This window comes from Tyto alba, unplaced genomic scaffold (assembly GCF_018691265.1).
Source record: "Tyto alba isolate M040663 unplaced genomic scaffold, T.alba_DEE_v4.0 Super-Scaffold_38, whole genome shotgun sequence".
In the NCBI taxonomy this organism is placed as follows: domain Eukaryota; kingdom Metazoa; phylum Chordata; class Aves; order Strigiformes; family Tytonidae; genus Tyto; species Tyto alba.
This window is the reverse complement of record NW_024881313.1, coordinates 31207992-31233091: the sequence shown is the minus strand read 5'-3', so window position 1 is coordinate 31233091 and position 25100 is coordinate 31207992. Positions and strand designations below refer to the sequence as shown.

Here is a 25100-nt window from a genome sequence, read left to right as displayed (position 1 = left end):
CCAGGCTATGGCCCCTCAGTTTCCAGATGTGCTACAGCACAGCTCCAAGTCATAGGCATTTTCTTTTGGGAGCCTGTGATAGCACATTTCAGTACACCAGTAATGGTGAACCCTTAAAAGAGAAATCACACCTTACATAGGCCTCAGAGATACAAAGCATGTACCGGAAAAAACAAAAGCAGCGAAAGGCCTACCCATGGATGCTATTTATGCTTTGAAAATTCTCTTAAGGTTAGATAACCCTTCCTATGTAAAAGAAAACTAATGTCTCCTGCGGTATCTTTAACAGTCCTTGATTTTACCACTACTTTTTTTGATTGCCTTGAAGTTTGCTGATCATCTTTGATCTAGCTGTGGCCTTAGGAAGAATAAACTGTTGGATAGCATAGCAACTTTTTGCAGATTACATAGGTGTTGCCAGCTGAGATCTTAAAATAGAGATTACTTTGGGTTTCCTACCTTTGCTCTCATTTTACTTGCTGTAGATTTCTCTTTTGTATCTTCTTTCAAGTTAACTGTGCTAAGATATGATAATTGTAGATAAAACAAAATGTGATACATACCATAGATTAAAATAATTCTTTTGAGGTAATTTTTAGGTTTCCATCTCCAGTTCTCTACAGCTTGGAAGATGAAAAGAGAGTCAGAAAGTGTAGAAAATTAATGGATAACTAACTTCCTTCCATTGCTTTATATTCTAATACCATCTCTATCTGTGAGTGCTAGCTTAAATATTATTTTTCAGTTGACAGATTCATACCCTACTGAACCAGCAGCAGAATTCTGTCTCACACAGATGCCAATCTCTATCTCATATTATTTGTAGACTATACTTTGTTTGACAGGTTAATGACAATGAAGAAATAAATGGGGAATGAAATATAAATATTTCCTTTGGGGTTTATGTGGATATATATAGGCTTTAAGTCTGGCAGAGTGTCATCTTCAAAATACTTCTGCTTTTGTTTAATCTCACTTTTCAGGGCACAGCTCTTGCACTAAACTAGTTATACCTGCTGGAGCATATGGCTTATATCTCTGTTAAAAATAGCTAATATTGTATGTTAGTACTACATTATCTCTTCAGATTAAATGACTCCCCAGCTCAGCGCAAAATTATGACGTCATGATTTAACACTGTGGCATAACCATGAAAACCTCCCTATCCCTTTTAATCATATGAAAAATAAATATTCCAATCCATACTTTCTTGTTTGAGCTAAAATAATCATGAGTCAATCAGCTCCTTATAAATTCATCGAGTCTTGTCTAACAACAACAACAAAAAAAACCCAACCCAAAATAAACAAACAAACAAACCCAAACAAACCCAAAACAAAACAAACCAGAAAGCAGATCAGGCTATAAAGCTATTTTATTTAGAGATTAATCTGAAATGAAAGGACAGGAATAAATATCTCTTAACTGTAATGTGAGCTACTGAGCACTTCTCAAAATGAGTGTTATCCATTTAAGTGCCCAGGAGTGGATTTGGGAGACCAACTTTATTCAACTATTTGTTAAAATGTTTCCACAAAGTGTAATGGACATTGAATATGGGAAAATTAGATTGCCTGGTGAAAATAATATTCTGCATCTTCCAATATCTAATTCACTCCCAGTGAGGGAGCTGAAAACAGAAATATTTTAAAGAACAATCCACTCGTAGAGGCAATTTAAATAATAGAACATTGGATTATAATCTTCCTCTGCCATTCTTTATTAAAGATTTCAATTCTCATTTGCTCAATTTACAAGAAAATTGCAGTGATGAGTTGTCATTTCTAAAATCTGGTCCCAGAAACTTGACACAGCTTAGAACAATTCCATTAAGTGATTTTCTTCTCAGTCACTGCTACAGAATGTATAGAATTTGCTAACCATTTTTTTTAATCTGTCTATACAATCTCGCTGTCTTCAGTGGTTTTATACATAAGTGAAAAAATATCTGTTGCTGAATTAATGATGAATGAGGAACAGAATATGTCTTCACTTGGAAGATGCCTATCAAGTTACCCTGGTCAAGACATCTTCCTGACCCTTAACTTCACTATCCATAAAATGAAGGAAATACCAACTTTCTTTGTCAGATGCCTAGTACTGTCATATAAAACACTGTCATTATTTGATTTGCATCACTTCTGGATCTAACAATAGAAAGAAAAGCATTACTGGTTGTCCCTAAAGGCTATATATATTTCTCCCTACTGAATATGGAGAAGATGTTGCAGTACTGAATACCACATAACCCCAAAATTTACTTTTAGTTCAAAATAAAAACTTCCCTCATTCCCCTACCAAAAAGTTCTGTTCCAAACTTTTTCAGCACAGGGTATATGACAGGGTTTAGAGCACATCTGGCTGATTTCAGGGCATATTTAGAGCACCTAGATCCAGGTGAAAGCAACTTCTCCCTCACTGGTGAGTTAGTAGCCTTGCTAAATGTCTGTTGTGGGCAAATGGAGTAGGAGGCAAGAGTCTTATGGACCAGAAGTGCCTCACAAATGGCCAATTAGACCACTCTAACGAAAGAGTAGTGATGAATATTGGATGCTGATCTCAAGATCAGTTCAGCTTCATGCTACAATTATCTGAACAATGCTACAAATGGATGCCACATTTCCAAGAAATTACCAAGATAAACTACAAATCTGATGAGTGAGAACAGCCACTTTGAATAATGGACCATCTATTTTTGACCTAGACCTAATGATTATGCATTCAAGGCTCAAAGCTTCCCCTTCTGGTTAAAGAACAAGAAGGGAACATGTAAATGAAGGTACAGGAGGAGTTCTGTATGCTGAGGTAAATGAAGCTCAAACTCTAATAAAAGCCAGTGGGCAATGTCAGAGGGAACAAGAGACAAAACAGAAGTAAACAATGATGAAAACTATATGTTCCGTATTTCCCAACATGCCTGTCAAAACAGTCTCATAAATTGATCCATTTTGGTAGTGAAAAATCTGATCCAGTTATACAGATGGCTTGATTGCTAGCTTTTGCCAAGCCTGCTCCCAGTCCAAGGAGAGCAATATGTAGCTCAACGTTATGTTGAGGTTATGTCAGTCTCACAAGCAGTTTCTCTCATTTGCTTTTCCTCCTCCCAATTGCCAAGTGTCTTCAGAAAACTACTTACTGAACTCTGAAATGCTCCCTTAGTGCCGTCATTCAAATTATGTATTGTCTTTACCAGACTGTACCTAGTGCCCTTCCAATACTCTGTTTAGCAATTGTAATGCAGCACTATAATGGACATCCAGTCAGCCCTGTCAGATTAGTTCAATTGAATCATTTTCTGCAAAAATGAAGAATAATCTACAGTACAGAAATAGGTCTGGCATTGGGAATTGCACTCCTTAAACCTAAATGTCAATCTAATCCCCAGTGAAATCTTAAGTAAGGTAGGGTTCAATCCACCTAAAATTTGCTTAAATCAGGACACAGGCAATGAAGGCCAGTTTGCCCATTTTTAGGAGTGCTGAGCACTGCACTAAAATTGTGAGGCATTTCTCTACAGCCTGAAAGTTGCCCGAGTGCTCAACTACAGTCCTTCCAGCAGTATCAGAAAGTGCATCTTCTGGAGAGGTAAATGCCACTCTTACACGCAGCCTCCCTTCCGCTATCCAAATTCAAGCACAGTGGCATCTCCACTCCACTTATGTCCCCTGGAGAAGGGTCAAAAGTTTGGCTACACCTGTATCCAGCTTGAAAAGTATTGAATCCACATCTCAACCAGCTGAAGGTAGAACCTGAACCCAGCACCTAGGACTTTTGGTGAGCAGAGATTTTTTTATTTAGACGAATGATTACTTTAGAAACACTTTCAATATTTATTAATGTAAAATGCACACATGCTTCAAAACTAAGTTTGGACCAGCAGTCTTCCTTCCTCCTGAGTGCTACAAGAGTCATGTTCTCTCCTGCATTTTCTCTGCCTTCCTCTGTTGCTTTTATGCCTGAAGATGAACCACTGGGCCATCTAGAGAATGATGGACAGTACTGAGCTCTCCTAGGATGTGGGAGTTAAAACTACTCAGACTAACTTCAGTAAGATCTCTTCCATCTTGTGCTTCACTTTCTAACCCCTGTAGTAATAAGCAGAAGACAGGCAGAAGATATTACACATGATGCCTTCCAGCTGAGGATCATTAGACACACTGGATCCCAGAATATCCTATTTGTTTGTCATGTCACAGTGGAACAGGGAGATACCCTGAAGTCCGGGCTGTCTCCTAGAGTCTCCAAAAGTCCCTTCTAATCAGTGGAGGAAAGGAGATGACTAACCTCCCTGTGTGGGTGTGTCTTCACTTTTATCTCAGGGAGCTCAATGATGCCAAATGAAGTGGATGACAAGCCCATCCTTGGGGAAGATGTGCAGCATCCAGCAGCTCTAAGCTCTAAGTTTGGCACCTAAATAAGGCAGTCTGTTTTTCACTCTAAATTCTGAAATAACAGCATTTCATTTTTAAACGTAGAAATGTGCTTTAAAGAGAAAAGGTATTAACCACATAGATAGGAAGATGGATACACAACACTCATGAAAACAGAAGCTGAATGGACTAAATCTGTTGAATAATTTAATTTCCAAAATCAACTTTTATTAAACAATGAGAAGCACATGCAGATTATGCCCTGCATGTGAAAACATTAGATTAGAATTGTAAGATTCTTTCATAGTGTGGTCTTTACCCCACAGATTCATATGTTAAAAAAAATAATCTACCAGAAAACTTAGTCTGACCATCGCCTGGATGGGTTCACCAAAGAACAGTGTCTTCTAGTAATGATACTTTCGAAGCTCATCTGAGGTTTGAGCTGACAAACATAATTGTCTTGGTCCTGTTTACTACTGTATTTATTTTGAGTTCTTATATCTAAGTTTTTTTAACAGTTGTTCATTCAGTAGACACACACAGGAGCTTCCTTCATGTTGAAGATTTTCTTTTCTAAGTACTGATCTTGGATACCTTTTTTTTTTCCTCTAGTATTTTAAATACTGAATTTTAATAAACATGCATTCTGTAGTTTAAATGAATTACTTAAGAAAGTTACACCTGGCCATTTTTCAATAATGTCTCTGTGCATTGGAATTAAATTGGCTTCCCCTCATTGACAGGCCAACAGTCTATAACTATCACTTAATACGCAGCACAGTCTCCTTAGCACTGCAGATGAAAATATAAACCTAAAAAACCCTCCAAAGTTCAGAAATATGGGTCTGGAATACCATATGGAAGGCTTTAGAGAGTCAAATAAAGAGGTCACCTTTAGGATGAATAATGTTGAAGACTAGTTCTGTCTGGCTGCTAAAACCATTTGGGAGCAGCATGGGCATTGACTAGGCTGCAGGCAAACTCCCTGCTGGCGGGAAGCTGGGAGAAGTGGCCTGGCCAGCTCCAGCAGAAGCTGCCATCCTCCCTCCATGCCTGGAAAAGAGCAGGTATATTTGTCACAAGGCTCAGGTTGAGCAATGAGACTCTGAGGTGTATGGAGGTATTTCAGAGATTCTTTAAAATTACTTACAGTTACACTAGGAACTGTCTGCTTGCTTATTATTTGCTCTAACAAATACAAATACAGTAGTCTATGTGAACAGGTGACAGAAGATTCATCACTTTTAACCGCCCACCTTCATGGACTAGTATCAGGAAAGGAATCAGTCTGATTCCTTTCACACCGTGTCTCCAATCTCAGTGTGTTGCTTGGCAAAGAGAAGCAGAGGATCCAGAATGCCAGCACTTGAGCAATGCCTCTCCATGGGCAAGGGGCTGGTGAATAGCAATTATGACTGCTTTGCCTGATAAAAGCAGTCAGGAGAAAAGGCTAAAGAGCAGGAAAGCAATTTCCAGTTCCTGTTGCTGGGATCAAGGAGTGAGAAGAGTAATTGGTGACAGGTGCGTATCACCAGCAGTACATACTAACCCCAGACCTAGAGTTAGTTCTCAGTGGCAGCCACCAGCATAAGACTGAAGGTTATTTTAAAACTCATAGAACATGCTACTGCCTGATTTTCCTAAGCCAGCAGTAAAATACAGGAGAGTCCAAAAATAAGATCTAAGAAATGAAATTAAGTCCAAAATAATTCGGAAAAAGTTCTGAAGGAGGGTGAGAGAAGTGGTCAGCTGAGATACATCTCTGTAAGGACTAGCTAAGTAGTAGCCTATCCTGGGAGAAACAGTGCTGCATCAGACAGAAATTATTATTTTTTTTTTTTTTTATCTTGGGCACTGTTGTGTTCACACTGATAAAAATCAAAAAACAAAGATGTTAAAAAAGTTATCCAGTAACACTATTCAACATTGGCCTCAGTTCCTGGAGGAAAAACTTAAAAGGTGTGAGGGTTGTTATCAAATTGCCAGTATTCAGGCAGTTGCCCAAAACCCAGTTGAAAAGTAGCAAAGTAGCTATATTCTACCCAGGAGTACTAGGGACACCTGACCAAATAATTGAGAATATTATACATGAAAAAAACAGATTCCAACTGATTCGGTATCTGACTCCAGTGGTCAGATACAAGAATGGTGTAATTTTATCCTTACATGAACATCCTGAAACACATGAACCTTATGTATTCAGATTGGGATGACACTCTCAGCCATGCACTCTGTTTCCATTTTCACCCACTGCACTGCAGCCTGGGCAAAGAACAGACAGAGATCGGAAATCAGTTCCTCTTGCCTTATACCCTGCAGCAAGAGTATTCCTTCTGAAAATAAATAAATAAGATTATGATATAATTCTAGAAACAATTAGCTAATGTGATTATGTATATGCTCATTGCTTATAAAAATATCTCTCTTTTTTAAAAATCTCCTACTGAACTCTTGACCTCAGTGATATGTATTATATTAGTTTGTGTTTTAGAATTAAACAGCAGGGAAACGGTCCACCAACTTCAGGATTTGCATGCCTTCTTTAAAATTTTCAATTCTGAAAATATGTGCCACCATATCAAGGGCAGGATTCATGTATCTGAACACAGCAAATCTTTTCTTCAAAATTTTCCACAGCCTCAGAGTCCAGACTATGAAGAGTTTTAATAATCCCTTTTCCATTATTTTTTCTTCCCCAAAAGGACTATTTTTGTTAATATCTATTATTCTGTCACACTTATTCCAGCTGAATTTCATCTACCATTGTGCTCCTTAATCCCTCAATGTATTTAAATCCATCTGGAATTTTTCTAAATCCTCCACAGTTCTTCCTAACACAGACAATTTGCCCATGGGGTCCCACTAATCTCTCTACACACTGAGAAGCAGCAGTTCATGACGAATTTTTCTCTCCTATCTCATAGCCAGTTCATAATCTGCAGTGACACCCTGGCCCTTGCTCTGTGACTCACTCTCCTTAAAGTCAGTATGAAGAGCATCCCATTTATCTCCTTTGATTTGAAGGATAGGTACAACTTTCAGTTTTGCTGCAACAGCAGCTTTTCTCCTGGGAGAGTCTGGTGTACCTCATCAGAAGGTGCTTTGCTCCTGACAGTCTTCCAGGTGCTGCCACAAAGAAGAGAAGGTCCCTGTCACTGCCTGCTGGAGGCTGAGTCTCAGTGGCTTTCAGATATAAATAGCCAAGACTTAAATTGTGAAGAGTAGCTTATCATTAATGTGGTCTCAGAGTCAGTGATCACAGTACTTCTCCACCTCAGAGAAACTGAAAACAATAGTAAGAAAGTTTTTATTTTAAAGACACAGATTATTTTTTTTGTTTTCTTTTTTCTCTTTTTCTTTTTTTTGTCTGCTAAGATTAGTAAATATTTTAACAAGGAACATAATGGGAAACTCAGCTAGTGAAGTATGAAATAGAAGGATGTGAACCTCTTTGTGTGCAAATTTCAGTAATAACTGAACTATGGAAGAGCTGATACTGCCATCACAAAAAACAGACAGAGCTTCACCAAGGTTCCTCAAGAGATTTTCATTCCCCTCTTCCCACTGACTCCTATCTTCTGGAATAGGCTTCATGGCACTTTCTAGCACACCAACACCACTATTCTCTAACCTGAAAGGTCACTTACCCAACCTGCCTGATTTAGCTGCTAGCTACTAACATCTGAGCCATAAGCACTGCAATCCAGAGGAAAGGTGTCACGTTTGTCTGAGGAGAGAATAAATGGTGTATGGTGTCATCAACACATGCCCCATGGAAGGAGTGAGTGCTCCTGCCACATTAGGTGGCACATAGCATGTCAGAGAAGACATGGCAACACAGTGACATGACTCTCCCATTCTCATCAGGTTGGCAACCACCCGCATAAAGCTATTGAATCCAGCCTTGTTCAACTCCTACTTCTCTTTTTCTAGACACAAAGGAAGTCTCACTCATCACAAGAAAGATGCATATTATCCATAAAATTGCGAAAAAAAAGAGACATTAGAGTGGTTTACTCCAGGTCACAGAGGAGGTAAGTGGCATAGCAAGGGCTACTGGGGGCATTTTAAGATCAAAGTAATTTATAGTGTTGCCATTAAATTCTTTCTGAGCCTGCCAAGCCTAAAAAACACATTTAGACACCAAAACTGTACTTACTTCTCTTGTCTGGAAGTGCCTCTGAGAGTAACTCATCTGATAATCTATAATGAAAGTCCTAGGCACTGGTGCTTCAAGTCCATGGTGTTACAACAGCCATCTTTGTCTGAGTTTCAGTCTTTTGTCTGTTTTTCATTGTAGTTTCATACCTCTTGAAACATACATCCCCAGTAAAGACTTAGAGAAGGAATGTGTTTTACAGATTTGATTTGGTTTTAATGTGTTCTGTGCCCTAAATTTAGGCAAATTATGATTAATCTTGGAAATGGTTCACAATAATTCAGAATTCATGAAAGCAACCAAATAACTTCTGAGCACAGAGCTACTCACCAGATTGTTTGAGAGCTGCCTGACTTCATAGCACTGTTATAATCATTTTAAGGATACTGCAATTCTATTGCATTAGGCAGCAGTTTCATTTTTCTATGCTTGCTTCCTCAAAGGTTTTATTAGCCGTAAAACCTTTTTAAGCTTACTTCTGTTTTGACAGCTCAGCAAATTCCCACTTTCTGTAATTTTTTCCCCCTTTTCCCACCACCAGTAAGTGTGAATTTAAACCTCTTACTAGAGACAGATTCAAGTCCAGACCAATTTGTAACACAAATGACACTTGCTAAAAATCAATGGCAGTGGTCAGGCTATGAAGGTCAGAGGAGATAACGGCATCATGGAAACATGAGAGTGATAGAGGAGTCAAGAAGGATCCAGTCTCTAGAGTTATAATGGAAGTGTGACACTGTGCCAGCCTGTACTTGTAATACCTCAAACACGCACTGCCTCCAGCTGTGCTAATAGCAACAAATTTGTACAGATGCTTTGTTACTAGCAGAAGCATGGAAAATAATGGCAATAATCTGTGCCATAATTGTGATGTCCTCCTTTCCAAGGCTGAAATGGACCCCACCAAAGTACTCCCTAATGCATTTTAAGCTGAATGTTAGAAACAGTGCTGGAGTCCACTTGTCATGAACCCTGAATCTCTGATGCAAAAAAGCCTTGAAAACACAAAATTGCTCTTTCATATCAAATTACTCCTTCATACAAGTAATTAATAAATGAGATCAAGGACAACTGATGATGCACATTTTAATGCACTTTCAACTTTTCATTCCTTCCCTTCCTTCATATCTTCCCTCTTCCTTCAAGTCAGCTTAAAGCCCAGACCAATTTATAAGGCAAATGGTTTAAATTAAAACTGGCAAAGATTATCCAACAACCTAAAACCACAAAAATTTCTGTAAGAGATCCAAACTTTAAATATTTTAAAACTGTTTTTTTATAAATACAATTCTCCACACTATTAAGAAATAAACTCAAATTTATTTCTATAGCAGGTATACCTAGTCTTTAGATTGTGGTATCCTTTCTTCAAACAAGTGCCAGTGGAAAGCCAAAATATCTACTTGAAAGACAAATAAAAATATTTTCTCTGTTCTGATTTATTCTCTTTGTTCTGAATTATTCCTCACTGATTTTCTGCTTATGAAACTTAATTTTCATGAATTAAAATTATTAAGAGATTAAAATTATTTTAATTTTTAGTGGCCAGGTGTTCGCATTGTGTACACATTATCTGAGTTAAGAAATTCCAAAAAAATTTCAGGCGTGAAAATTAAATTACTGCATTTTTACATCTGAGCTTCCCAGGATTGAGCGCAACAGCACTGCTGACAAAGTTCTGCTAGATGATAAACTGCATTATGATTCAGTTTGCTACATTCCCAGGAATCCTGTTCTTCGCCTTTCTCCTTCTCACTCATTTCAAAAGCTTAAAATTCATCACTTTTTTATAATTAACTACATAGTAATTGCCAAAAAAAACCCTGCGATACACTAGAAGTATTGACCATATGGCACTGTGAGATATTGCAGCATCTCAGGGTTTTAATGACTACCACTATTTATAAAAACAAAGCACAGCTCCCAGCCCCATCCCTAGCTCAGGGATATGTAACGTGCAGCCTCAGCAATTAAAGGTCTATAGCCTGGAGTCAGCAGGGTAACCTGAACCTGCCCACAGAGGTTGGGGAGCACCTGCACTCACTGCTCTCCCAAAAAAGCCGGCTCAGGAGACCTGAACAAGGGATGCTAATGCAGCACAGAAGGCATGGTAAGACAGAAATGGGAGTGTCTGTTCTGGGAAACTAGGCCACCAGCCATAGCTGTTCAGCTAAGTGGAGAGGTACAAATGTGAGCTAGTCCTTGTGTCACTACTGGGGACTCCAGGCATGCTCTTACAATTACCCTTTGCCTTTCATCAGTTCAAGGGACCATAGTGATTCCTTGCCATTACTGTTGCTAGTGGGACAGATCTCCTGGTCACCAGCTACATCAATTCAAAATTTTGCTCTTGATGTTCCTCTAGAGATAAAAATACAGAACAGGTCGCAATAGAAAGCAGAGGAAAACATCGGGGGAAGTAAAGCACTAAGAGGAGAGAAAGAAGGACCCTTGGAAGGACTCTTCTCTTGTAAAGAGAATCAGCAGGTGAGAATCATGTTCTGGGATAACATATTTCAACAGATTTTGGAAGCACAAAAGCTAAGGGAAACAGAAGTAGAACAGACTATCATCTTACCTCTGAACATAAAACAGATAAGAAATTAAAAATACTCAAAGCTGAATTCTCATATTGAAAAAAAAAAAAAGTCAGTATTTATTGCTCTTTGTGGCAAAGCTACAGTAACTACTGTTTTGCTGTTATTTTCTTGTGCATGAATAAGAAGCATGAAGTATCATTTTCCTATGGGAATATATAATAGTAGAATTAAGGCGGTGAAGCAGTAATGTGGGGAATATGATCTCTGTCACTTTGTAAGTATCACAAGGAAACTGGAGGATTAAAGAGGGAAAAATTATTTTATGTCTAGAAAACTCTAGGGAGTATGAATAATTACATGTGAAGAGTGAGACAGGGAAGATTCTAGATTTATGTCTCTCCACCAGTTATTGTGCTGAGATACAATGTCAGAAATAGGCAAATATTTTCCATCTGTATTATTTAGGTAGGGTGTTGAGCTATGTTATCAGAAGTAAAACTTTTGGCTTTAAAATCAATGATGGAAATTTATGGAACTTATTTATGCAAAGGTACAGACGGCTAGGGAAAGTGACAAAGTGAAGGATAAAAATTTTACATTTAACTTCTTTTTTAATGTGAGCAATGCTGTCCTTTGCTGATTTTAACAGACTTTAGTAGCAAATGCTTTTCTGTTTTATGAATAATTTCTTTCAGTTTTTAAAGCTAATTGTAGAAGTTAAGTGAAGAATATGCACAAATCTTTTTCCCTTGATAAAGTACACTTCCAGGTAAAATAACAACTTCAAAGAGGACATTGAGATATGCAGAGAAGGTCAAATCAATGTTTCTGTTTGTATATATGTATTAAAGGACAAGAACATTTTGTTATTATTTTCCAAAAAAGAGCTGAAAAGCCTCATGGAATAAAAAAATTCAGCTTCTAAGAAACATCAAGAACTTCCAGTAACAAGGAACAATAAAACCTATCAGCTCTGTGTCATTGCTGTAGATACTGTGATTCATTTTCTCCTATTTATTTTAAATTTCATTTTTAAATGCAATTAAAATGTACTAAATATTTTAACCTGGTAGGGGAAACAAATAAGGAAGATCATAAAAATACAATTCTTTAATGACTTGGCTAGGAAAACAGAAAACTTGGGGAATAAACCAAGAATTCTGTACAACCCAGCTCGAGGGTCCTAACCTGAACACCGTCCTGCAGAAAGTAATCATTATATGCAAAGCAGTATCATTTATCACCTTTGTTAAGGTGAAGAAATAATATCAAGCATTTGGAATTAACCTAACCCTTTAGCACATTAAATGGGTCAGACTAATCATATTCCACAGCAATTTTATACTACTAACACAGGATACATTTTCAGCTTTCCCACAGCATCTGAGCAGAATACCAGCTACCTCAAATTAAATACACAGAATTGCATGTATCATCCAATAACAGATTTGCAGCCTATATAATTTTACACAGTCTGGAATGGAGAGTTAACATATGACAAAACACAAAATATCCAGGAATTGACTAATACAACAATGCCAGAAGTTGGCTCACAAGCTAACAGAGCTGCCATGAGCTGTCTGTGATCAGCCTTTCATAAAATATGACAAACTTCAAGAACATGCATTCTGATAAATCACAAACCAGGACAGGTTCCTCTGCATTGAGTGTCCGAGCATGGCTTCAGAAAAGCATGACTTGACTTTGAAGCTTGAAAGACTATGATAAGCAGTGAAGAAAGATAAATTTTCTACTCTCAAATTAGGATTTTTCTTAGTGCACAGAAGTCTAACTACTCGATCTCATATTTAAGAAATTGCATACCATCTTGCCTATTTAAATTGCTGAGCATGCAGCAGCTTGCATTTAGTTTTACTGGAGGTGGTAAGAACTACACATTCTGGAAAGTGAGGCATTGGGTTTCCTCATGAGAGACTCAGGAGGCTAAACATTGTTTAAATGTTTTGATTGTGAGATCTTGGCCTTCAGTTTACAGCATATCCTGCCAGACAAATGGGAGTGTTCGCATTTTTTCCAACCCCAAAAAAAAGTTTTCCATACTTGAAGAGCTAGAATTTCAGAAAACAGCAAGAGTTCTTTTGTCCAAAGGCAAAGACTTCTCTGATTTAAGAGCTCACACTGATGTAGCCCCATTATAATGGAGAGGTATTTTATAACTATGGCCAAAGTATCATACCTGTAGATAACTTTGTTTTATAAGATTATTTTAGAATTTCAGAGCTAAAATTAGTAGAAACAGCTCAAAGCAGTTACACTGAGAAAGAAATAAACCTCTTTCACACAAATCCCGCAGTGGTAGAATACCAATTTTTTGAAGAAGAAAGGAGTAAACAAAGTAAATTGGCCAATTTGATTGGTTTCTCAGCATATAAAATGCTGAAGCAGCAGAGTGGAGGATTTACTGGACAATTTTCTACACTGAAACTGTCAATTCATTCCAAAGCTTAGGGCTGATGGATATTATGGATTGGTATGGATTGCACTGCTCCAACCGTCTGAAAGGTCACTCAACAAACACAGCAGGAGTGACCTATTGTTCTTGCCATTGACAATCAGACTGCTGTTTTGACAAGTCCTTAAACTATCACAAATCTTTTCTTCAAGTATTACATGGAAATGTTTATCTTTGCTTTGTGGCACAATTAAAAGCTGGCATCTTAGGTGTTCACTGAAGAAGTCTTAATATCTCCTCTGATCACACTTGCAAAGCCATGGAAGCCTGAGAATCTAATAGTGAATGGATCACCCTTGACATCTATCAACTATACCACTAATTATAATCTTTTCAGTTCCATTTTCAGATCAGAGGGTGAAAAGAACTCAAGTTATTATCCACAGTGTACAAATGTGTTGGACTACTTCCCTTTCGCACCAAAAGACCACTGGTTCAAATGTAAAAATTAAGCTTTGCTGCTCTAAAATCATGACCAAAAAGAATTGATGGATTTAAACTATGACCTATTGCTTTACGGAGGAAGATCAAAACCATACAAAGATGTAGTATCAGGAAATAAATAAATAGCTCTCATGATGTATTTTGGCATTTCATTTTGTGTGCACAAGTTAAGAGTGCATTAAAAAACCCCACCTAAATCATAATTTTAGGTTTATAATCTTAAATGTGCTAATTGTTGCAAGAAAGATACTTCACATATGAATTTGTCTAACACTCAGGCTGGTAGAAAGATATGTTTCATGTCTACTGTTAGCTCCAGCTTTATCTCTATTTAAAATAGAGAACTTTAAAAAAGCATCAAGATCTAAACACAAAATCATGGAATCACAGAATCATTTAGGTTGGAAAAGATCTTCAAGATCATCAAGTCCAACTATAAAATATCAAAGATCAGTTGTGAAATCAATTTCCTGAGTACTTACAGACTACAATCACCTCTCAAACAGGAGTGATTTTAGACTGACATAAAGATCTGACTAGGAAAAGTTCTAGCCCCTTTACTTCACTGTATGAACATAACATGGATGTACAGTTATATATAAATGTGTAGCCATTTATTAATACTACTTATTTACTGCAAACAGCCAGTAAGATTTTCTGTACAAAAACTTCATGATACAGGAAGCTTACTAATGAAATGTTCCTTAAAAGGACATAAAAATTTCTCTTCTGTGCAGTGATAGTTAACAAACATCCCTTCCTCTATCCTCTCTACCCCAAGAAAAGGTATAACTACAGCAACATTCATGAAAACTAGTCCCTACTGAAACTCTTGGATACGCTGATCCAGTTGTTCTCTAAGGCCAATTTATGTACTAAAGAAATGGTTGTGGGAACTACTAGTATGTAACAGATCCCTCAACTGCTGTAGGAAGTATTTCACTGTTCCTTCAGAGTGGACAAGTCCATTTTTTGCACATTGAATCTCCTGAACATGTTTTGTTATTATAAAACTCCAGAATATATAAATTATGTTCTACAAAATATGGAGGTTTCATCCTACTCTTACATTTCAGGTAGACCTATTCAAAACAAACAAGTTTAACAACAATAAGAACCAATACAAAACCAGTGTATTTTGGAGTTGAAATGGTGAGGATGGTCAAATTGCTGAGGAGTTAAGTCACTGGCTAGGAACCCTGATCCAAAATCTATTTGCTGCAGATTGAATACAACATATATGGTATGAAAGGGATTTTTCTTTACTTCAACTCAATTAGCTAATTCTCTTTAACTTATTCTAGACTAGGAACTGAAAAAAAAAAAAAAAAAAGAAAGAAAAAATAGCGTGAAAGTTTATTCTCTTTTTCTCTGTGGTGACTTTGGAGAAGATGACATCTAGTTGTACTCAAAGTGCTAAGAATGTAGTGAGGACTTACCAATTAACTTTTCTGAATATATATAGTACGTGCTTTGTGTAATGAGCTCGTTACCATTAAAAACTAATTTTTTTTTTAACTTATATTTTTTTAATTCAAACCATTTAGTTTCATCTAACCCATTCCAATTTTTCTTCTCATTGTTTCTGAGCATTTCTAACATCCCAATGTTTATCCAAAAGCATCTTTCCCAAAAGTTACTAAAATTGTAATAGTCTAGTGTATAAGAAAAGTAGTTTTTGTCTTTCTGTTATTGAAAATGGTAAAGAAGCTGAACGATTCTATGCTAAATTGTATTTGTAAATATGGAGTCCTCCAGAACAAAGAACCTTCAGATGACCAACCTTCTTCAGCAAGTTTAATTGAATAATAATAGATATAAATCAGAGATAACCCATCAGCAGCTGACTAGCTAGGAAGAAAATCTGATAAGATGACATAGTGAGGAATCTACATGCTGTGAAGACAGGAAGTCATAACGTCTACCATTACAAAGGGAAAGCTCTAAGCTTGTGGAGAATTTATGAGCCAAATAAGTCTGGGTGGTCAAGGGAGATGGTATCATTAAAATAGGGTTGGATATAAAGGTGCCTTCCAGACTGATGTGAGTTAAAAGGCCTGGGGGAAGTAGCACTGAGCTGAGGAAAAACTAGCTTCTACTGATTCCCATAGCACTCATCTGCAGGAACCAAGAGGTGTAGTTTACCTAGGGTATCCTATCAATTTCTGGTAGACTGGTTTCAAAAACATAGGAGACTCCAGAGTGCTCCCTTGGCAAAAAGCAAATAGAAATGTAACCTAACTGAAGGACTATGGTACGACACGGACAAAAAACTGTAAGAATACTCTGTAATAACTGGCTTTCTCCTGGAGCAGGTTATTGAGACTAGCGAGTCTAATACAGAAACCAGTCAACAAAAAATGAACATTAGAGGAAAAAAACTGAAAATCATAATTGCAAAAGCAGTTTAAAACTGGTTAATTAAATCCAAAGCACTTGGTCATTAAATAATGATTAACAGTGGTTACTGGCACTCAGACAAGTTAACAGAAGTATGAGGACCTCAAACCATTTGGGACCTTCCTTAAAGCAAATACTCCAAAACTCCCAAAAGGTCTTTTCTAAACTCTAGAGCTGGATTTCTTTAGAAAGTGAATCAAATTTAACACTAAAATAGTAAAAACAAAACTCAGGATGGGACATGATATCAATGCGAGGAAATGTTAATATAACTCTCATCCCCGCTATGTCCTCAGAATGCGAGCCCTTTCCTTCAGCATCTCTCGTTTCATTAACTATGTTTTATTTTCTGCAGGGTAACCTCTGAATCCTTATGAAATATGTTCCTTCCCTTATCTCTGAGGAATGTGTGCTTTTTCCCTACTTTTTGAGAAGTCTCTGTCTGTCTCTGATGTTTGCAGGCTGCTGAGCCTCAGCTTTCACTCTCCTCTCTTCTGCCTGTCCCTCCATGTACTGTATAAAATCTCTTTTCCCCAAATGGCATCCTTTCATTGTGATCCCATCTTTCTCAAGTGTAAACCCTGGGAGAGGGTGAACAAGAAGCTGTCTTGGATACCGAGCCACATGCATGTCAAAGCAACACAGTGTGGTAAAACCAAGAATCCCCTATAATCCTATTGCCTTTGATCGCGTTAATAAGTTTGAGATAGTCAAAAGAATCAATCCATGATACAGAAGTTTCTGTCTCAGTTTCTTTATAATTCTGGGCTAGAAATTCCTGATTTATCCCAGAAGATGAGTCAGGATTGCTAACCAAATAAAACATTTTTTCTCACAAGGGGTAAAAGGATGTAAAGTGCCCACATCATTCTAAACTCCCGAATTTTCCTGTAGTAAACTGCATATCACTAGGGGAAAAAAAAAGTTGTATTTTGAAAGTATAGTATTAAATGTCAAATTCATTACTGACACGACCTGAAATCATTAGGTCTTTCTTTCTAAACTAGCTGCATATGTGATGTTCAGATTCCTGTATGTGTTATTTTCAGATCAAAATGAAACCACAGAGAAAATATTGTGCTTTACTTGTGTGTGTCATTTTTTGAAAGAATGACTCGGGCACTGATATTTAGGCTACTTTCAAGTCAAATATTTAAAGCCCACATCCTAACCATAAGCACACTTACTGACATATTGGAAGGTCACTGAAAGATGAGAAAATAGAGAGCGGTCTAAGCAAAAGACCTACAAACTACTTATCTTTTGCATTGGAGGAAAGGCAACTGTAAGAGAATGCAGCTGTTTTCTTGTATTTTCATCAAAGTACTGAACAGGTTCCAAACAGTTTTAGATGTATTAAAAATCAGGCCTATGGCATTTTCCTCGTGTACATTCATATTTCATTAGGTGCAATGACTTTATCTCCTCTCCAGTTAAAAATGCCATTCAAATTGGCTGCTATACTTACTCATTCAGTGTCACAATATAGCCGTATTCTTTCTCCTCAAAAGACTTCACTTCAAGTTGTAAGCCTTGTCCCATATTTTTCTGAGACTCTTCATTGGAGTTTCCATCCTGAATTAAAGCATTCTTAATCCAGTAGAGTGTCTCACTCGGGTCTTTGGAGTCAGATTCACCGTTCTTTGCAGCTGTCAGTTCCCTTGAGAAAGTCTCACTTTTTACATTTTCCACACCAGCATTTATTTCTTCTGAGGAAGAAGAGTCAGTGTCTTCAGATTTCTTGGTTTCTGTTTTAGTAGATTCTTCAGGTATAAGGTCTTTAGGCGTATTTTCAGATAATGCATTCTCATTCAAGAAGTGAACTAGTCTTTCAGTGTTCTCCTGTATTAAAAGAATATTATTATTTTTAAAAATAAACAGAGGAAAGTTACCCTAAACCAAACCTGGATATAATCTTTCAAACTCTTACTGATATGATGATAGAGTCTATTCATACCAATGTTGCATGGTCATTTTCTTAATTTCTATATGTGCCAGGCTATGCAGGAACATAATGTTTACTGAGTAATAATAAAAGAACATTAAATTATGCCATTATATTTTTCAATATTTTTAATAAGAGCAAAGGTATTCTACAGTTAATAGTTACTTTCTTCTTCAAATATCATAGAATCTAGATAGCGTTTTCTCTGTCTTGAACAGCTAGAGGAAAATGCTGATGGTATTTTCATAGTGTTCATTTTCATGTGTCTGTGTGTTTAAGTACTGATGAGGATAAAAATTTGTTACCAAGTTAATGAAAAGGAGAAATAATAGAAATATCCATCAATATGCTTAAGTGTTAGGACTGGAAACACATATACCTCTTGGGTCTCACAAGTCACAACACAGGAAAGGGAATAGAGTTATATTTCACAGTCATCTCTAGAAATTTTGACAAACTGTGAGTGATCCACGAAGCTAAACATACAATTACAGAAATAAATATGTCTAATAAATTGAAAAGATAAGCAAATGAGCAAAAGTTAAAACACATGCCTGTAACAATTCGTTAGCTGGTTTCCTTGTATAAGTTTATTGTAGCCAAGCATTTGGGAGGAAATGATGGCTAATGGGTACTTTGTGCGCTGTGTCGCACACAATATATTCACATCTGCTATTCAAACTCTCACTAAGACATCTATACAGGGGATCCTCTGTAAGTCTATTGTAAATGCAGCGCTAATACTAAAGAGATTTTACTGCGAACACAAGAAGGTTTGCTTATTTATGAGTCTTGCAATGTTAGCTTTTGATAGAGTATATAGTAAAAGTTTCACAGAGTTTAAAAAAATATTTCTTTGAGATTTTTCTGCTCTGTGAAACTCAGAAAAAGAAAGATGAATATACCTCAGAAATGGCTGAATATTGTTTATAAGTCTATAGGATATGATACAAAATTCATGAGGAATATTGTAAAATTAAACTGGATTAAAATCCCAAATTTGATGTTACCATGATTTGAGAGAACTAATGGTAAAGTGAAAAAGTGAAGGATGACAGATCCCATAAATGGAGAGGGAATTCTGAACCATCCCACAAACACATGTGCTCAGATGGAATACGTTTACCCATCTGCTTCTGAAAACTAGAGAGATTATCTGAGCAAGAAAGCTTACATACCCCAAAGCCAAAGGATAGGTGAAAGAAGGGTGTTTTCAAGAACACCTCAATACTCAAAATTTACTAACCTGAGGAAAAGACAGAATTTGTCTGAACTTTGGGATCTGTTACGAATTCTATTTATGAATGAAAGAAAGGCAAAACAGGATTTGATTGTGTTTTTTTGAACTGCAAAGCTCTTTTTGGTTACGGTTTGAATAAATATTTAACTAATATTTCAATGCATTAACAACAATATGCCTATGCTGTGATACTGAATTATATCCACACAAGACACAAAACATGTCTTATATTTCAAAAGTGTTCTTGACTGTCACTGCATATAAATATGATATTCTGTGATAGAATACTTGTTTTGTTAAAATACTGGTACTCTACCTCTTTATTAGTTCTTGCACTAGCTTCATGCACTCCATTTTCTGTAGGATATAAAAAGCATATAAACATAGTTATAAAGGGAAAACAACATATATGAAACAAACACCACTTATAGGCTGCTCTGTAGTGGTGGCCTTTTCATGCAACTTAAACATTAAGACATCAAAGCTGAAAGGGCAGAGTAAAGGGCACTGTATAATTCAGTATTGCTATTCTAATCCCACTTCGATAGCAAATTAATGCAAGATCAATAGACAGAGTACTTCAAGAGCCAATGTAATAGTGTTATTTTGCTAATTAAGTGTCCAATCTTTATATCAGTTTATTGATAAGAAAAAAAAAAAAAAAAAAAAAAAACACAATAAAATGGCTCTAGCTAGCCGAATGGACATTTATAGTAAAGAAAAATGAAACATATACATCCCTCATACACATTTTGGTGGAAGTAGAAAACAAATAAGCTAAAATTCTGCAGACATTGGGGAAAAATACATAGTTTCCCTACTGTCTTCTGTAAGACTGATTTTAAAGTCTAGCACTAATGTGAAACAATAAAGGAAAATTAGGGTAGCTATCTTTTGCTGTACTTAACTCTTCAGAATTAATACCTGATATATTAATACCATTTTCCATTAACCCAGTCTGAACCTCTGCCCTTCCTTGAGCATCTCCTTTCTTCATCTGTGCTTCTGTTCCATCTTCAGTTTTTCCAGCACCCTCTTTTGTTTCTTCCTGAATGCCAATGGTTTGAATTGCATTGGCGACAGTATCAGCGATCTCATCCAGTTCTGTAGAGCTGAGATTCTCTACATTCACTTGGTGTTTCTCTAGGTCCTTCAATACATCTTTAATGAGCGTCTCTGGATCACAAAACAACATAAGCACAAGATTTAGCTGCATACATGAAGCACAGGTGCTTGTATCAGTAAGGATCTTTCATTTTATCTAAAAGATACCTTTTCCTTCATGGAGACCGTCTGTTTTCCAAAAGAGTGCATACACATTCACGCTGCCATCTTTACAGAAAACACAGAATTATAAATGGATGTCGGCATTTATGACAAGGTGGATCAATGCCAGGCACTGGGGGATGTATGCTACTACAACCTGGCCAGTTGTCTTAGAGAGAGTGGTATAAAATTGTCACTTTTTTTTTACAAGAAGAGCATTGTTTCCTCATCTAAATTGATTCAAAATATTGAAGACAAGTGTTAAGGTAGCTTAACTTTTTTTTAGCTGTGTTAAGATAGTGCAAACAACAATACTGTTTACTAGACATCAGGTTTCTATGATGATTTGCTTTCTCCAAGGTAAATAGCTATATAGAGTTCTGGGGAAAAAAAGCTCCTCTTCAATTAGAAGTGGATATGGATATATGTGCATTACATATCCATATATGGATATGTATTGATTTCTTTTGGAAAATATATACCTTGTCAAAAGTGATCTTCAGTGTTTTGGTTTGTCAGCTATGAATATTTTACCAGTCACACTGAGAAAAGAAATGCTAAAATGACATTCCAGGCCAGGAAAAGCAAGTGGACTTATATTTAGGGGAAAAAAATCCAACCAACCAAAAAAAATCCAAATCAAACCAAAACAAAAAACAACCTAACAAAACACAAAACAGCATAACAACCTTGATATGAAAAAAGTATTTAAAATGAGGATATTGAAGGACAATGGATATTAAAGGTGGGTTAGAAGATGTAGCATAACAGCTCTTCAGGGAAGGTACTTTTCTGACTGCATATATCCTTCAGTACCATTCTGTATAACTGCAAAACTCAGCCTAACGTCCCTTGGAGTACGAGACACTAAATGTAGTGCTTACTCTAGCATATCAAAACCATATCCAGTCATGCCTATGTTCTGCTTATTCATGCTGATTTGCAATTTAGTATACATATGCATGCAAGCAAGAAAACTCCTTCACATAGGTAGTATTGTATAAGAAGAGGAAGATACAGACTGCTTTTAAATCTGCCGAATATATGAATTTATATGTAAGCAGTTTGAAGGCAACATCCAACCATTTTTTCCTCTAGTAATGTCTTCCTGTTAAATCCTGTGGTTGGACATGTTCATCATCATCTGTAAACAAGACTATGGGACCATGCTGTCAGCTTTCAGGCTTACATAAAAGTGAATTTAAAAGTAGATGTGCAAAGGAGAAAACATGACCGTGGCAGGTGCACCTGCCCAATGAAATTGTGGCTCCCTGGCTGTGGAACCTTTCCTGCGCCCTTGTTCTCAGGGCTTTTCGGCAGTTGGGGTCCTCGGCCAATAGGGGCTGGTATTTCCCCCAGGTCAGATTCGGCTCAGGTGTAAATGGAGTCCCGGGGGGAGCCATTTTGAGCTAGTCCTGCCCGGAGCAGTGTGCTGCAGGTGAGGACTCTCCCCTCGGGTTGGGACGCCATCCAAGGAGACTTCTATGGGTTGGGATGCTGCCCTGAGATGTTCCTTGAGGTTGAGAGTCCTCACCTTTTATTAGGTGAGTGATTGAGCATTTTGGGTTGTTGTTAAACCCCTGGTTGGTGTTTTGGGTTGTTGTTAAACCCCAGAAGATTGTGTGGTGATAGTTTGTTCTCCTCTCATGGACATTTGGACCTGATGTTTGTATGTTTGCGGAATGTTGATTAATTGTGTATAAAAATAAATTTTTCTCTTTTTTTTTATTAAGTGGTTTGGGAGTTTCCGCAACAATGACCAGAAAAAAGGCTGAAGATAAGGTTTTGCTTTTCACAGAAAAGGACAAAGAAGTAAAGACTAGGAAAGAAGAAATAGTTAGAGACTCCTCTGTTCCAGGGAAGAGGCAGGTGAACATCTGTGATTTTGCAGGGAGACAAGAATCAAGCATTATTTGTCATTGGGAAATAAAAGGCCAAGACCTTGGACATATCTGTAATTTTTTGGACCCCACAGTGTTATCTAAAGAGGTTAGAGCCTGCGGCTGAACATCAGCTTCTCAATGCCATCTCAGGGCAGAGATTTATTTCCTCTGACCTGATAATTCAACAAGTAAACTACTGTCGTTTTCCCTAAACTAATTAGTCAATATAAACCAAGATAACGTTAGCAGCTTAAATAGTAGATTTACTGTGAGACAAAGGTTTTGACATATGGGGAAGGTGGTTCTTTGATGTGCTTTCTTTTCCAGGTTAAAAGGATACATTTTTCCAATAATCCACCATGATATACAAAAATTCTACAGATTTCATTATAAAATTCAGCCAAGGTTGTATGCTGTGAACTTTTGAAATTTACTTAAAAAAGCATAGTTGAAATACACTTAAATGCAACTATTAATAAACAAGATAGGTTAAATCTATGATGCTGCTTCAAACTGTGGCAGCCAACAAAGATTATCATACCATACTGAAATAGCAGAGTGCTTTGGACAGGAAAGCAAATGTTCAGTAACCAGGGTCAAAGAATTAATCTCAGTCTATGCCAAACTCTCAGGGCCAAGATGTCTGGAGGCAGTAGTATTAGGACTGAAGTTTGATGGAAGCTGAGTAACACTTCACAGAAAATTTTGAATATTTTCCTTTCCACATTTCATTGTTGAAACAAAAAAGGCCCAAACAATAGGCCTCAAACCAAAGTTGACTTCTGAGTGAACCCCCCGAACAGTAACCAACATCTTATCAGTATGAAGCAACCAGCATTTTATCAGCATGAAATGCAACCATGGGAACAATCCTTGAAAACTATAAGTAAACAACAGGAAGTAACTATAAATCCCAAATGTAAAGAAAAACAGGAACTCCTCAGACGTGCCTGGATCCTGGCCAGATCTGGACACACCTGAGTGAGGCATGTCAATCTACCACATATCTCCCATGCATTTTGTACAGATTTGTTTGTTAAACTGTATAAAAGCCGGACCCTCTCATAGCAAAGACAGAGACCTCATCTACAAGTGGACACACCGCGTAGGAATTCCCGATCCTTCGCTGTGACAGGGCTCCCCAGTTGATGCACGGATCTGGATGATGGTAAAGTAGGAGGGCAATTGGTGATGTATCTTTCTTAATCACTACAGCTAGCTTTATGTAGTAATGACTAGGTGCATTACCTTGCTTATTCTTTCTGCTGCTTTAAACTAAAGTAAAATAAGACTATTTCTTTAGCTTGGTGTCTGTGTCCTTTGTGTTAACCCCATCAATTGGCAAAACAATTGTATTTTATCCATTCCCCGTTATGAATTTAATAATATAGTAAAAGCATAATGACCAACTGCTTTTTTTTTAGGAAGGCAATATGCAAGAGCAAATTGATCCAAACTACAATAAAAGTTTTCCCTAGACTTGATCAGAGTTCAAGAAACTTTTTCAAGAAGCACAACAGCTACCTGGAAGATGGCCATTTGGAGATGTTACACATAGCAACAATGCAGGAAATTAAGCTGTAGGAAACACCAGCACTGCCAGATTACAGCAGAAGCCTTATGTCTGCTTAGGTATCACTTCTGTTCTTATGTTTTATAGAACTATTGGACAATAATCTGACAGAAAAACCTAAATTATTAAAGCAGAGCTAATAAAGTCAGTAAAGACAGAATATGTGTCAGTTCCAAATCAAAACTAAAACTTTTCAACTAAATGTATAAAGACACATTGCAAGGGACAACACAGTAGGAAAAAGTGTTCTTGGAACACTGATTACCTGACATCAGTGCATCTACAAAAGAATGAAAACTGTGATGACTTAATTGACTTTCTTTTTCAAGAGTTTTTGTCATTTATCTATTGATATGAATAACACATGATGTGCAGCAGCTAACAATCTATGAATTAGATTTTGAAGGTTTTTGCAATCATTTGGAATAATACTTACAAATGTTCATAATAATTTTTAGTGCATATCAAGAATCCACCTCTATCTCTGAACCCCTTGTAAATGAAGAATGGTCTTAGAAAACACCTATGTCAAGAATGAAAGGCTTCTAAGTCACACAAATATCATTCATTAACATTCAATTTTAGGCAAAAGAAGACAGAACATGCCCCAGACAGCCATCTGATTAGAGCCTTAAACATGAGTTTCCCTTTACCCAGATTAGTTTCCTACCTATTACATGATACCGACTGCTTTAGGATCACTCACTCACTTTCCTACAATTTTTTGAAGCATTTTTGATTTGTTCAGCTTCAGAGCAGAAACCGCATTTCTTTTCCCTTGACTTAGAACCCCCCTCTTTCTAG

At 37.0% G+C, this 25100-nt stretch overlaps 1 protein-coding gene across 1 annotated transcript in view; it reads right to left on the bottom strand.

Annotated features, from left to right (window-relative positions):
• PTPRN2 (protein tyrosine phosphatase receptor type N2) overlaps positions 1–25100 on the bottom strand; it is a 664155-nt gene that overhangs the window by 383286 nt on the left and 255769 nt on the right. Inside the window, exons 7-9 of the mRNA XM_042802176.1 lie at positions 20499–20750; positions 19891–19931; positions 17858–18231 (exon numbers count right to left, since the gene is read on the bottom strand). Of these exons, the coding sequence (XP_042658110.1) occupies positions 17858–18231; positions 19891–19931; positions 20499–20750 (667 nt within the window). The remainder of the gene's footprint in view (positions 1–17857; positions 18232–19890; positions 19932–20498; positions 20751–25100) is intronic.